The following is a 12,039-nucleotide window of genomic DNA, read 5'->3' as shown; positions in this document are numbered from 1 at the left end:
TGATCTTTTGATGATAAGATATTTAGAGGAGATAGTCAATAGTTAATTTTATATATGTTGTTAAAAACTATAAATCGCAAAGTTAGGCTTTATAAAAAATTTGAATCTGATATATGAGGATTTAATTTAGTAGGGTTAAATAGTTCGGTCAAAAAAATTCGTTTGTTAGAAAATTTGGTTTCTTTAGAAGAAGAAGATAGAGTAAAAAATAATTTACGATATGTTTATCGTATCGATACTAGTGATTTAAGTGTCTTAATGAAAAAACAGAAGTGGAAGTTTTTATCAAGAAGAGTGTCTAAGTTGTATTTTTTTACGTTGTCATATAAGCAATTTAACGTATTATTGTGTAAGGCTTCAAAAATGGAAGGATTTCGGGAAAGTAATTATATTATGTTAGTAGAAAATAGGTTATTTAGTATGTTATATAGAATGCAGTTTGTTGTTAATATTTTTGAGTTAAGGTCTTTTATTTTTAATAAAAATGTTCTTATAAATAATAAAATTGTGACATATCCTAATATGAAAGTGTGATATGGTGATATTTTACAGTTAGTGCCAACTAAATCTAAATTAATTAAATTGGACATAATAAGGAGATTTATGGATGGTAATTTGTATTTTACTGTACCTGATTATATGTTTGTAAGTTATAAGTTAATGTTTGGTTTTGTTTACAGGGAACCGTCGATTGATGATATAACATATCCAAATATGTTAGTCGATATATATCGTGTTTCAGATATATTGTAATATATTATACGTTCACATACACACATATATATATATATAACATATAGTAGATTTTTTTATTTTTCAAAAATAGGTAAGTTAAATTATGACATCATGAGAGTTTGATTTTATCGTTGTGTTTTTGGTGGTATTGTATTGTATACATATATTGAATAATAACAATTATTAATTTATATAAACGTGTTAACAAGATAGTGCAAATATTGATATGAAACTGTTAGTAATAAGGTTACAAAGAATGTATTCTAGGAAAAATAAAGTATATAGGATAATAGTTTTACAAAAATATAGAAAGACTAGTTCGGGTATTTATTTGGAAAAACTGGGTGTTTATAGTCCTAAATTATTTTATAAGGAAAAAGCTATACAGAAGGTTTTTTTTATAAATTTAGATAGGTTGAGTTTTTGGTTAGCCAAGGGGGCTGTTATCTCCGAAAAAGTTAGTTTTTTAATCGCCAAGTTAATGATTTCAAAATAATTGGTATAATTTTTTTTTATATTTTGTTTTATTTTTATATTATTTTATGTAAGTATGTTAAAGAAAAAAAGGAGAATTTCGGGTGGGTTGAGTAAATTTTTTAGTGGTGATATAGTGTCGGTTTCATACAGGTTAAATGGGTTAGGGTATTCATTTACTGGTATTTGTATTGCGATAAGAAAAAAAAGTTTATTAACTACTAATAGTAGCGTAGTGTTAAGAAATGTTTTTAATAAAGTAGCTGTTGAGCTTATATTGGCTGTTAATAGTGTTTGTAGATTGGTTGTTTCGTTTTTAGATTTTTCTAGGAAGAAGTTTTTTTATAGAAAGTCTAAATTATATTATCTAAACAAAAAATCTAATGTTAATAGTATAGTTAGGAATGTATTAATAGTATAAAGCTGTATATATTATGTCATTGTTACCGTGTATAATTAAACTTAAACTTTACATACCAGCAGGTAATGCAACAGTTGCACCTCCATTGGGGCCCATATTGAGTCAATATGGTATAAATACGGTTCTTTTTTGTAAAGAATTTAATGAAAAAACAGTTGAATTTTTATCGTTTTTTGGTGAAGATAACGGTGAGGTTATTGATAGAGAGTTTATATTAGTAGCTAATATATACGTTTATGCTGATAAAACGTATAGGTTGGAAATAGAAAAACCGACAGTTCAGTTTTTATTAGTTATATTTTTAGGTTTAAAAAATATTAAGCCTAATAAATTGTTATATTCTATCGATTTAGTCGATTTAATTTTATTGGCTAGATTTAAGTTTCCTCATTTAAAATTATTTTCGGCATGTATGTGTGTGAAAGGAGTTGCGCGTTCTTTAGGTATACGTATTGTACGTAAAGATATATAATGTGCGTATATAATATATTTTTTTACTTTGATTTGACTGATATATGGAAGAAGATAGTTTTATTGAAAAATTTAATTATAATTATGGGATTACCCATAATATAGGGGAGAAGTATTATTTATTTTGTATGAGTTTTTTTTCTAGTGGAATTAAAGTTGATCATTTGTTATTAAAACATGTGTTTTTAAAAAGTATTTTTGGTATAACCGATGAGTTTTATAAAGATATTTACGTTATGAGGAGTAATGTTTATTTTCATAATAATTTAATTCAAATTGATAATTTTAGTTATATTGAAAAAGAAATTTTTAGTTTAAGGGAGTATAATAATACGGTGTATATTTATGTAAAAGATGAAATGTTGGCTATAAAATTATATGTAACTATGAAGTATAACAAAGATTTATTGATGATTATCAAAAATAATTTTGGTGTTACGTTACATATTATGTATATTGTTAAGGATAATCGTGTTTATATAAACAATGAAGATTGTTTATATAAACATAATGATATTATGTGTGAGTATAAAAATCAAGGAATTGATGTAAATTTTTATTTAGTAAATTTAATGAAGGTACTTTATTATTTTTTAAAAAAGTATGCTAATTTAGTAGTACTAGTATATTAGGGATTGATGTATTTTTTATTTATTGTATGTAGTATTATGTTGACTATTAATCAATTATTAAATAATTTTCGAAAAAGAAAAATAAAACGTAATAAATTAATCGCTTTAGCGAATGCTCCACAACGTAGAGGGGTAGTTTATAAGTTGGCTATTATGTCTCCACGTAAACCTAATTCAGCAAAACGTAAAATTGCGAAAGTTAGGGTTATTTTTAATAAACATAGAATTTTTGCTTCTATACCTGGTATGGGTCACAATCTACACGAATATTCTGTTGTTATGATGCGTGGAGGAAGTGCTAATGATTTACCTGGAGTGAACTATACATTAATACGAGGTGTACTCGATTTTTCTTACAAGGAAACATTTTCTAGAGAGGCTCGTAGATCAAAGTATGGTGTTAAACTAAAAGATACTATACGTTATAAGGTTAAAATATCTAGGATTAATAAAAGTTAAATTTAGTGTAATTTTTTTTATAGATTGTAAATATATAATTAATAAAACATATATATATATATGATAAAAAGTAATGATAATAATTTAAAATTAATTAGAAAATTGTTCGTTTCTACATTAGTTTGTAATGGTAGAAAATTATTAGCGGAAAAATTTTTTTTTAAGACTTTAATTGTTTTAAAAAAAAAATATCAAAATTATAAAAATTTTGATATTTTTTTTTTATCAATTTTAAACTTAAGGCCTTTATTGGGATTAAAGATAATAAAAATTGGTCATATGAAATATAAAGTACCGTGTCCAGTGGATGAACGAAAACGTATTTTGTATGCTATAAAATTATTTATAAGATTGGTAAAAAATAAAAATAAAATTGATTTTAATAGATTATCTGAGATAATGTTTTTGACGTTTATGGGTATGAAAAATACTGCTTTGGAAAAAAAATTGGAATTATATAGAGAGATAGTAAACAATAAAGTTTTTTTAAAATTTATAAAATAAAAAAAGAGTTTTATGAAAACGCTGGATAACAATATAAAAACCTTAATTTATTTAAATAAACGTAAACGGTTTATTGACTTTACTGTAATTCAATTATTGCAACGTAATATTCATTTAGGGTGCTTAAATAAGTTTAGTTTGTTAACTTCTAGTTGGTTTATATATGGGGTACGTAGTAAAATGATTATAATCGATTTATCTGTCACTTTACTTTACATACGTAAAGTATTGTTTTTGTTGGAGTGTATAGTTATGAATCGACAACATGTACTTTTTTTTAGTGAATACAATGATATGACTAATTATATGTCTAGTTTAATTAGGTCATGTGGGGAACAATTTTTATTTGGTAAATGAATTGGTGGTGTATTAACTAATTTCCGTCATTTATGAGTGACGTACAAAAATTTAGAAGAATTGAAAGGTTTAGGTGAGAAGCTTTTAAAACGTAAATTTGTTTTAAGGGAAGCTTTATGTGGAATATATTATATTTCTTCTGTACCAGGTACTGTTTTTTTATCAGGTAATGTAAGAAAGTATAAATCCGCTGTAAAGGAAGCTTATATTTTGAGGTTGCCTGTTGGGGGGTTGTTGGATGCTGATAATTGTCCTGGCCCTTTAGTATACCCAATACCATCTAATGATGATTCTCCTGAAAGCATATTTTTTTATGAGCAATTTTTTATAAAATCAATATTTGTTAATAAATTAAATTTATTGGTAAAGGTTTATCGTAAAAAGTTATTATTAACTACGAAGTTGTTAGCTAATAATAGTAAAAAAACTAAAAAAAGAAGAAGTAGAGTTATATAGGATTTAATAACTCTTTAAATAATATATATATATAAGTATCAAGGGAATGAACATTATAAGATGTAAATTTATTTATGGCTAAACATAAGGAGAAATTTGTAAGAGAAAAACCGCATTGTAATATAGGTACGATTGGTCATGTTGATCATGGTAAAACTACACTTACTGCTGCAATAACTAAAGTATTGGCAGCTAACAATAATATGACTAAATTTATGAAATATAGTGATATAGATAAACATTTAGAAGAGCAAAGGCGTGGTATAACTATATCAGCAGCTCATGTAGAGTATTATTCTAAATGTAGGCATTATACACACATAGATTGTCCTGGTCATCAAAATTATATTAAAAATATGATTACTGGTGCTACGCAAATGGAAGGTGCTATTTTGGTTGTAGCGTTAACAGAAGGGCCACAAGAACAAACTAGAGAACACGTTATATTGGCTAAGGAAGTAGGTATTCCTTATTTGATTGTTTATGGTAATAAATTGGATATGTTGTTAGAAGACGATTTGAAGGAATTTGTAGAAATGGAGGTAAGGGAGTTAGTTAGTACATACAGTTATCCAGAAGATTTGCCTTTTATATGCGGTTCAGCTCGTAAAGCTTTAGAGGAGGAGGAAGCTTCTGAAATCGGGACAAAATCTGTTATGAAGTTGATAGATATTGTTGATGAATACGTGAAACAACCTGAGAGACCAGAAAATGAACCATTTTTAATGTCAATAGAGGAAGTTTATTCTATTTCTGGTAGAGGAACAGTTGTGACTGGTAAGATTGAGAAAGGTAAATTATCTATTGGGGAGGAAGTAGAAATAGTCGGATCTAAATTATTTAAGACTGTTTGTACTGGTTTAGAGATGTATAATAAGTTCTTGGATGTAGCTATAGCTGGTGAAAATGTAGGTGCTTTGGTGAGAGGATTAAATAAGAAAGATTTAAAAAGAGGTTTTGTGATGTGTAAACCGGGGACAATAAAAGCTTATAATGCTTTTACAGCACGAGCGTATTTTTTAACTTCTAAAGAAGGGGGTAGAAAAAAACCGTTTTTTTCTAAGTATATGCCGCAGTTTTTCTTTAGAACGGCAAATTTAACTGGATCTGTTTTATTATCTGACGATAATTCGATAGTTATGCCAGGGGATACTGTTACTTTTGAGGTAGTTTTATTAGAAAAGGCTGCTATTAATGAAGGGTTGAGGTTTGCTATGAGGGAAGGTGCAGTTACGTTAGGTGCAGGTATAATTTTAAAAGTTTTTGAAAAATAAAAAAGTTTTTATTTTTTTATATATTGTAATAAAATATATTGTATTAATCAAAAGGTGTGTTAAATTTTAGTAATTTATTAGTTTATAGATTTGAAAAAATTTGTTTGGAGAAAAGCTTGAAAAAATTAACACGCGGAATTTCGAAAAATGCAGGTAGGTCTAAATATGGTTTTATTTTGGCTTTTAAAAAAAGTAAAAAGCCTTTTAGAAAATTATTTAGATTTGTAGATTTTTGACGACGTGTTAATTGTTATTGCTATGTATTAAGTGTGTCTTATGATCCAAACAGATCATCGTATATATCTTTGGTTTGTTATTTAAATGGCTTAATAAGTTATGTGTTACATGTGCATAATATTATGTTGGGTTATAAACTATATACTGGTGTACGTATTCCCGATAATAATGATATTAATAAGGTAGTAGTAGGTCTGGGTAATTCGTTATTATTAAAATATATTCCAGTAGGGACGTTGGTTTCTTCTATCGAATTATGACCCGGTAAGGGTATGCAATTATGTAGGTCTGCCGGTATGTATGCAATGTTGGTAAGCAAGAATGATGGGTTAGTATTGTTAAAGTTGAATTCTGGGTGAAGGGTTCTTGTTTCGGAATTATGTATGGCGGTTGTAGGTATTGTATCTAATATAGATCATAAGTATAAACGAATAGGTAAGGCTGGTAAAAATCGTAATTTAGGACGTAAACAAACTGTTAGAGGTGTTGCAATGAATTCTGTTGATCACCCTCATGGTGGAGGTAGAGGTAAATCTGCTGGTACTAAATCAGCCAAATCTCCTTGAGGTAAGGAATTTGAATTTAAAAAAACTAGTAGAAGTAAAAGATTTAGAAATTAAGTAGAGTATTGTATTTATTCAATACGTATTATATATTGTAATATTATGACTAAAAGGAAAAATTTGTTTTATGAGATCGAGTTGAAAATGTAATTATATTACGAATGATACTATGTATATGCTATACGATATAAATGTAAAAAAAAAAACTTATATAAGATATAAAAATAGAAGATTAAAGTTATTTGTTGGTTTAGTAGGTAAAAAATTGTGCGTATATAATGGGCGTAAGTATATGAATGTGCTTATTAGGCAATGTATGGTTGGTAAGTATTTAGGATCATTTTTATTAACTAGACGTTTTTCAGCTACTATACATAGTAAGAAAAAAAAAGATAATAAGAAATAAAAATTTGATTTATGGGGCACTTAATAAATCCTGTTGGTTTTAGACTTACATACTTTAATACTTGGGTTGATTCGTGAAGTTGTGAAAAAGAGTTTCTATACTCTGAACTATTTCATAGTACTAATGATTGTAAAAAGGTTTTAAATTTTTTTTTGGAAAGTAATTTTTTTGAGAAATATGGGTTAATTTGTAGCCATTATACTATTGAGAACAACCATAAATTTGGATTTATGATGAAATGTTTTCTTTATGATAGTGTATCTGAAAATAAGATGAGTAAGTTTATGTATGTTATTGATACATATAATAAGGAAACGGATATCTATTATAGGTTTTTTTTAAAAAAATTTAAGTATAAAAATAATATAGGTTATAAAGTTAAAATGTTCAATAAATGAAAGTACTATGATTATGTTTTAGCTAAAAAATTAATTTTATTTTTAACATATTTGTTGGTTGAAGAGGGAGGTTTTTCTGATGAAATAAAGGATTTTATAAAAGAATTTTTTTTTCAAAAATTTGATAGATTTTGAAGGAATTTTCTAAGGTTATATAAGAATAGCAGTCGTAATACTAATTTTTTAGTACTTGATGTGTTGAAGTTGTATATTTTGCGTATGATTAAGTCTTTGGTTAAAAGGTTTCCGTTATTTTTTGATACGAATAGTGATAATGTTAATACTTTTAATTGTAATATTTTTATAAATATTTTGCATTTAAGTTATTTGATTTGGTGAAGATACCAAAAATATTACAATTATATGTATATTGGTGTTTTTAAAAGCAATGTCGGTAATAATTTTAATTTAAAGAAGTATATAGATTATAATGATAGCTGTAATCGTTATATTATATTTTTTTTTTCTTTATTTTATAGATTATATTTGATATGGTACAGACAAGTTGATTTTTTTAAATTTATAAAAAAGGTGTTATTGTCTTACTTGAATAAGGTTAGTTTAGTTCCATTAGACTTGGAGTTTTTGGGAATTAGCAATGATACTGTTACTTCAATTTTTTTAGCTAAATTTTTGATAAAAAAATTGGAGCAGAGGTTCAAATTAGCAGATTTATTCGGTCCGATAAGTGATGATTTACGTTATATTATGGAAAATGGATCTTTGATAGAAGGGTATAAGTTGCAATTTGTTGGTAGATTGTCTAGACGAGACAGGGTTAGAACTGTATGGCTCTCAGGAGGTAATTTACCGTTGACTTCGATTTCAAAAAACGTTGAACATTCCTTTGTTTTAGGTATTTTAAAAAATGGTATTTGTTGTGTTAGGGTTTGACTTTATAAGACTAAACCTTATAATTCAAATAATTTATATAAATATAAAATTAATACATTTTAGTATAAAAAAATAATTATATTTGAGCTTTATTTAAATAAATAATTAAGTAAGATGATTGAGTTATGTTTGTTTCGTTTAATTCATTAGCTTTTAAAAAATTTCATAAAAAAAAAATTTATAAAAAAGGTTACAGTAAAGCTAAATTTACTGATAATAGAGGATTTTTTCCAAAGTTTTGTGGATTAGGCTATAAACTATATGATAGTGAGTATATAAAACAGAATCAGATAGAATCTGTACGGAAAGTTATTAGAAGGTTTTTTAAAAAAAACGTGTACTTGAAAGCTAATTTATTGTTAAATTTACCTTTAACAAAAAAACCTATTTCAGCTAGGATGGGTAAAGGGAAAGGTAAATTTGATAAATGAGTTTCACCTTTATTAAAAGGTAGGGTTTTTTATGAAGTTTTAACGTTTAATAAAAAAAAGCATAAACGTAAGTATTATAATATTTTATTAAAAAAGATAAATAGTAAAATGCCTGTTAAAGTCAATTTGGTGGTATTAAAATATTAAAATTAGATTGAAAGGTATATATATATATATATGGTTGTTTTTTTGAAATAGTAAGGTATCATTTTTTTGTTATGATGTTATTTTTTTTATCAAAATTGAAAGTGGCGGACAATTGTGGAGTGAAGGAATTGCAATGTATTAGAGTAATTGGTGGTTCAATCGTTAAAAAAATTAAATTAGGTACTGTTTTAGTGATGGTAATTAAAAAAACTTTATTTAGTAATAAACGGTTGGTGAAAGGTATGTTAGTTAGAGCTTTAGTGGTTCGAACTAAATTTAATTTTTTTCGTTCATGCGGAGTGTGGGTTAGGTTTAACCAAAATGCAGTAGTTATTATAAACAAAAAGTTTGCTCCAAGAGGTAAAAGGTTAATCGGTCCTTTGTTAAAGGAGATTTGTATAAAATATAATTTTTTAGGTACTATAACTAAGTTTATAATTTAATAAGTTTTTTTATGATTTTAAACGGTAATGATATGTTACATAAATATATCGTATATGATATAAATGGTAATAGTAATGATATTAGGCTGTTACAGATCGATAAATTTAATGTGTTTAATATATATGATGTATGATCATCATGTGAAGTCAATTTTCAATTTTATTTACAAAATGTACAATCTCTGGATATAAGTAATGGTATCATAGGATCTTTTTTTTTGTTAAAATTGTTTGCGAAAAGAGGTAAAAGACCATTTATAGTAAAATTGAAGTGTTTTCAGAATTTTAAAAAAAAGTATTATTTAGTTATAATTTCTTTGAAATTGGTTAAAAATTGTGAATTAAATGTGTTTTATAATTATTTTTCTTTGTTTTTGTTACCTAAGTTTTCTGATAACGATTTTAAGTATAAAAATGTTTGTAATTACGTTAACGGTAAATTAGTTAATTTTGTGGGTAGATATGTAATATATAATTTGAATTCTGTTAAATATGTAGAAACAAATCCTATTTTTTACAAGTGAAAAGAAAATTTGATAATTGATATAATATGTTCACATAAAAATGTTAGTTATTCTAATAAATTATTCAAAATAAATATGTTTTTACAATTTTTAAAATTGTTAAATTAAAGGAAGGTAAATTATGGCTAGGAAATTGAAATTAATAAAGGATATTGTTGAAAGAGAGAGATTTTCAAAAAATGAAATTAATAAGCTTTTATTTAGGTTTGTTATAAGACAAAGTTTGCTAAGCAAACTAGAAAAATATTACATGTATTATTGCTACAACAAATTTTTATTGAAAGGTTTTAGTAGATATAGAAATATATGTCTTTTTACCGGGAAAATGAGATATGTATATAAATATTTTAGATTATCTCGTATGAGATTTAAAAATTTTGCATCATATGGGTATATGGTAGGTGTTTCTAAATCTTCTTGATAGGAAAAATAATTTTTATTATAGTATAAAATTGTATTAAATTTGGTGATATATACATATATAATATATGATAGCGGATTTTATTGTTAAGTTTAAATGAGCGATTAGGTCTAATAAAGAGGTAGTGTATGTTAAATACACTAAAAAGACATTGTATGTATTAGAATTGTTTTTAAATGAAGGTTGTATAAGATCTTTTTCTGTTGAACATAAATGTTTAAATTTTAAAATTAGGAATTGCATTAAAGTTAATTTGTTGTATATAGACAATGTATCTTTGATAAAAGATATAGTGTTGGTATCAAAACCTTCAAATAGGAAGTATTTTACATTTAGATATTTATATACTTATTTGAATAAATATTTATTTCAAGGATTTTATGTTATATCGACAGTAGAAGGTTTAAGTACTTCCAATAATATTTGTATAAGGAGGTTGTTGGGTAATGGTGTAGCCGGTGAGGTGTTATTTAAGGTGGTATATTAAAATTTTTTATGGCGAATAATATTATTAGATACAGATCTAAATCTGCTAAACAATATATGTTGTGTGTTGATTTAAAAGAGAGTCTTTTTTTTGTTAATTTATTATGTAATGAGTTGTATTTTAAATACAGGTACATGACAGTTTGTAATAAATTAAGTAGCATGCTATTGTTTAATAACAATAGTGAAATCACTGTTGATAGATTATTGTTTTTTGAAATATTTTGTAAATCTGTAAGATTGCATAAGTGTTCATATGAAAATTGTTGCTTTACATTGTGAATCAATTTTATTAAATTTGTTAATTTTTATAAATTTAATAAGATAGGTTTTAAACTGGAGTTGAATTTTATAGGGTTAGGGTTTTATATAAAAAAGTTAACAGATAATTTGTATAAATTTTTTTTAGGTTATCCTAATTATATATATATATTTATAACTCAATATATGAAGTTACAGTACATAGGTAGTAAAAGGAAATTACTATTATTTGGTATAGATAAGAATTATATTAATAGTATTGCTTCTGTGTTTTTATTGTTATTGAATGTTTCTGTTTATAGGTTAACAGGTATAGTTAAATTGGGTAGAGTTGTACGACTTAAAGTCGGTAAAAAACGTTAACGTTTAATTATGAAAAATTTATGCGTTTTAATTAGGTATAGTAGTGAAGGTAAGATATTGTTGGTATTCACTAATAAGTACGGTACTGGTTATACTCAATTTTGTTTTAAACTAAAGAAATTTGTATATAAAAAATTTGAAAAGAAATATATACTTACATATATATTAGATAAATCTTTAAAGTTTGGGCTTTTATAGTAAAAAAAATTAAATGATGCGTTATGATGATGTTATATTATTATAGACATAATAAATTTTATAGTTATGAGTATGTTAATGTGGCTATAACTAAATTGAAAGGTATCGGTATTAAACGATCAGCTTACATATGCGGTGTTTTAGGGTTTTCTAAATTTGTGAAATTTTTGGTTTTAAATAAATATAAGTTTATGATCTTGTTGTTGTTTATAAATAAGTATTATAACGTGGATATAAAATTGATGCAGTTATCTGATAATAGGAGAAAAAAGTTTTTTGAATTAAAATCTTACAAATCTATGAGGTATATGGCTGGTTTGCCTATTCACGGGCAACGTACTAGAGATAATGCTAATACTTCTAGGAAATTAAATAAGGTTAAGAAATATTTGATAAAGTAGTTTTTTTATGAGTAAATTTAAAGTTAAACATAGTATAATGAAATTTTATTTTGGACCTAATATCAAAAATAGAATTGCTATTT

At 25.3% G+C, this 12,039-nt stretch overlaps 2 protein-coding genes across 2 annotated transcripts; both read left to right on the top strand.

Annotated features, from left to right (window-relative positions):
- Positions 1 to 2,678: 2,678 nt before the first annotated feature.
- Positions 2,679 to 3,331, top strand: LOC126334119 (ribosomal protein S12, mitochondrial-like). The gene has a single exon (XM_049996800.1). It carries the CDS (start codon positions 2,740 to 2,742, stop codon positions 3,190 to 3,192), a length of 453 nt encoding a protein of 150 aa, XP_049852757.1. The 5' UTR covers positions 2,679 to 2,739; the 3' UTR covers positions 3,193 to 3,331.
- Positions 3,332 to 4,582: 1,251 nt separating this feature from the next.
- LOC126334118 (elongation factor Tu-like) lies at positions 4,583 to 7,007 on the top strand. The gene has a single exon (XM_049996799.1). The coding sequence runs from the start codon at positions 4,584 to 4,586 to the stop codon at positions 5,781 to 5,783; it is 1,200 nt and encodes a 399-aa protein (XP_049852756.1). The 5' UTR covers position 4,583; the 3' UTR covers positions 5,784 to 7,007.
- Positions 7,008 to 12,039: the final 5,032 nt, after the last annotated feature.

This window comes from Schistocerca gregaria, unplaced genomic scaffold (assembly GCF_023897955.1).
Source record: "Schistocerca gregaria isolate iqSchGreg1 unplaced genomic scaffold, iqSchGreg1.2 ptg001695l, whole genome shotgun sequence".
Classification (NCBI taxonomy): domain Eukaryota; kingdom Metazoa; phylum Arthropoda; class Insecta; order Orthoptera; family Acrididae; genus Schistocerca; species Schistocerca gregaria.
The sequence above is the reverse complement of the archived record's forward strand: the minus strand, read 5'-3'. Positions and strand labels throughout refer to the sequence as shown.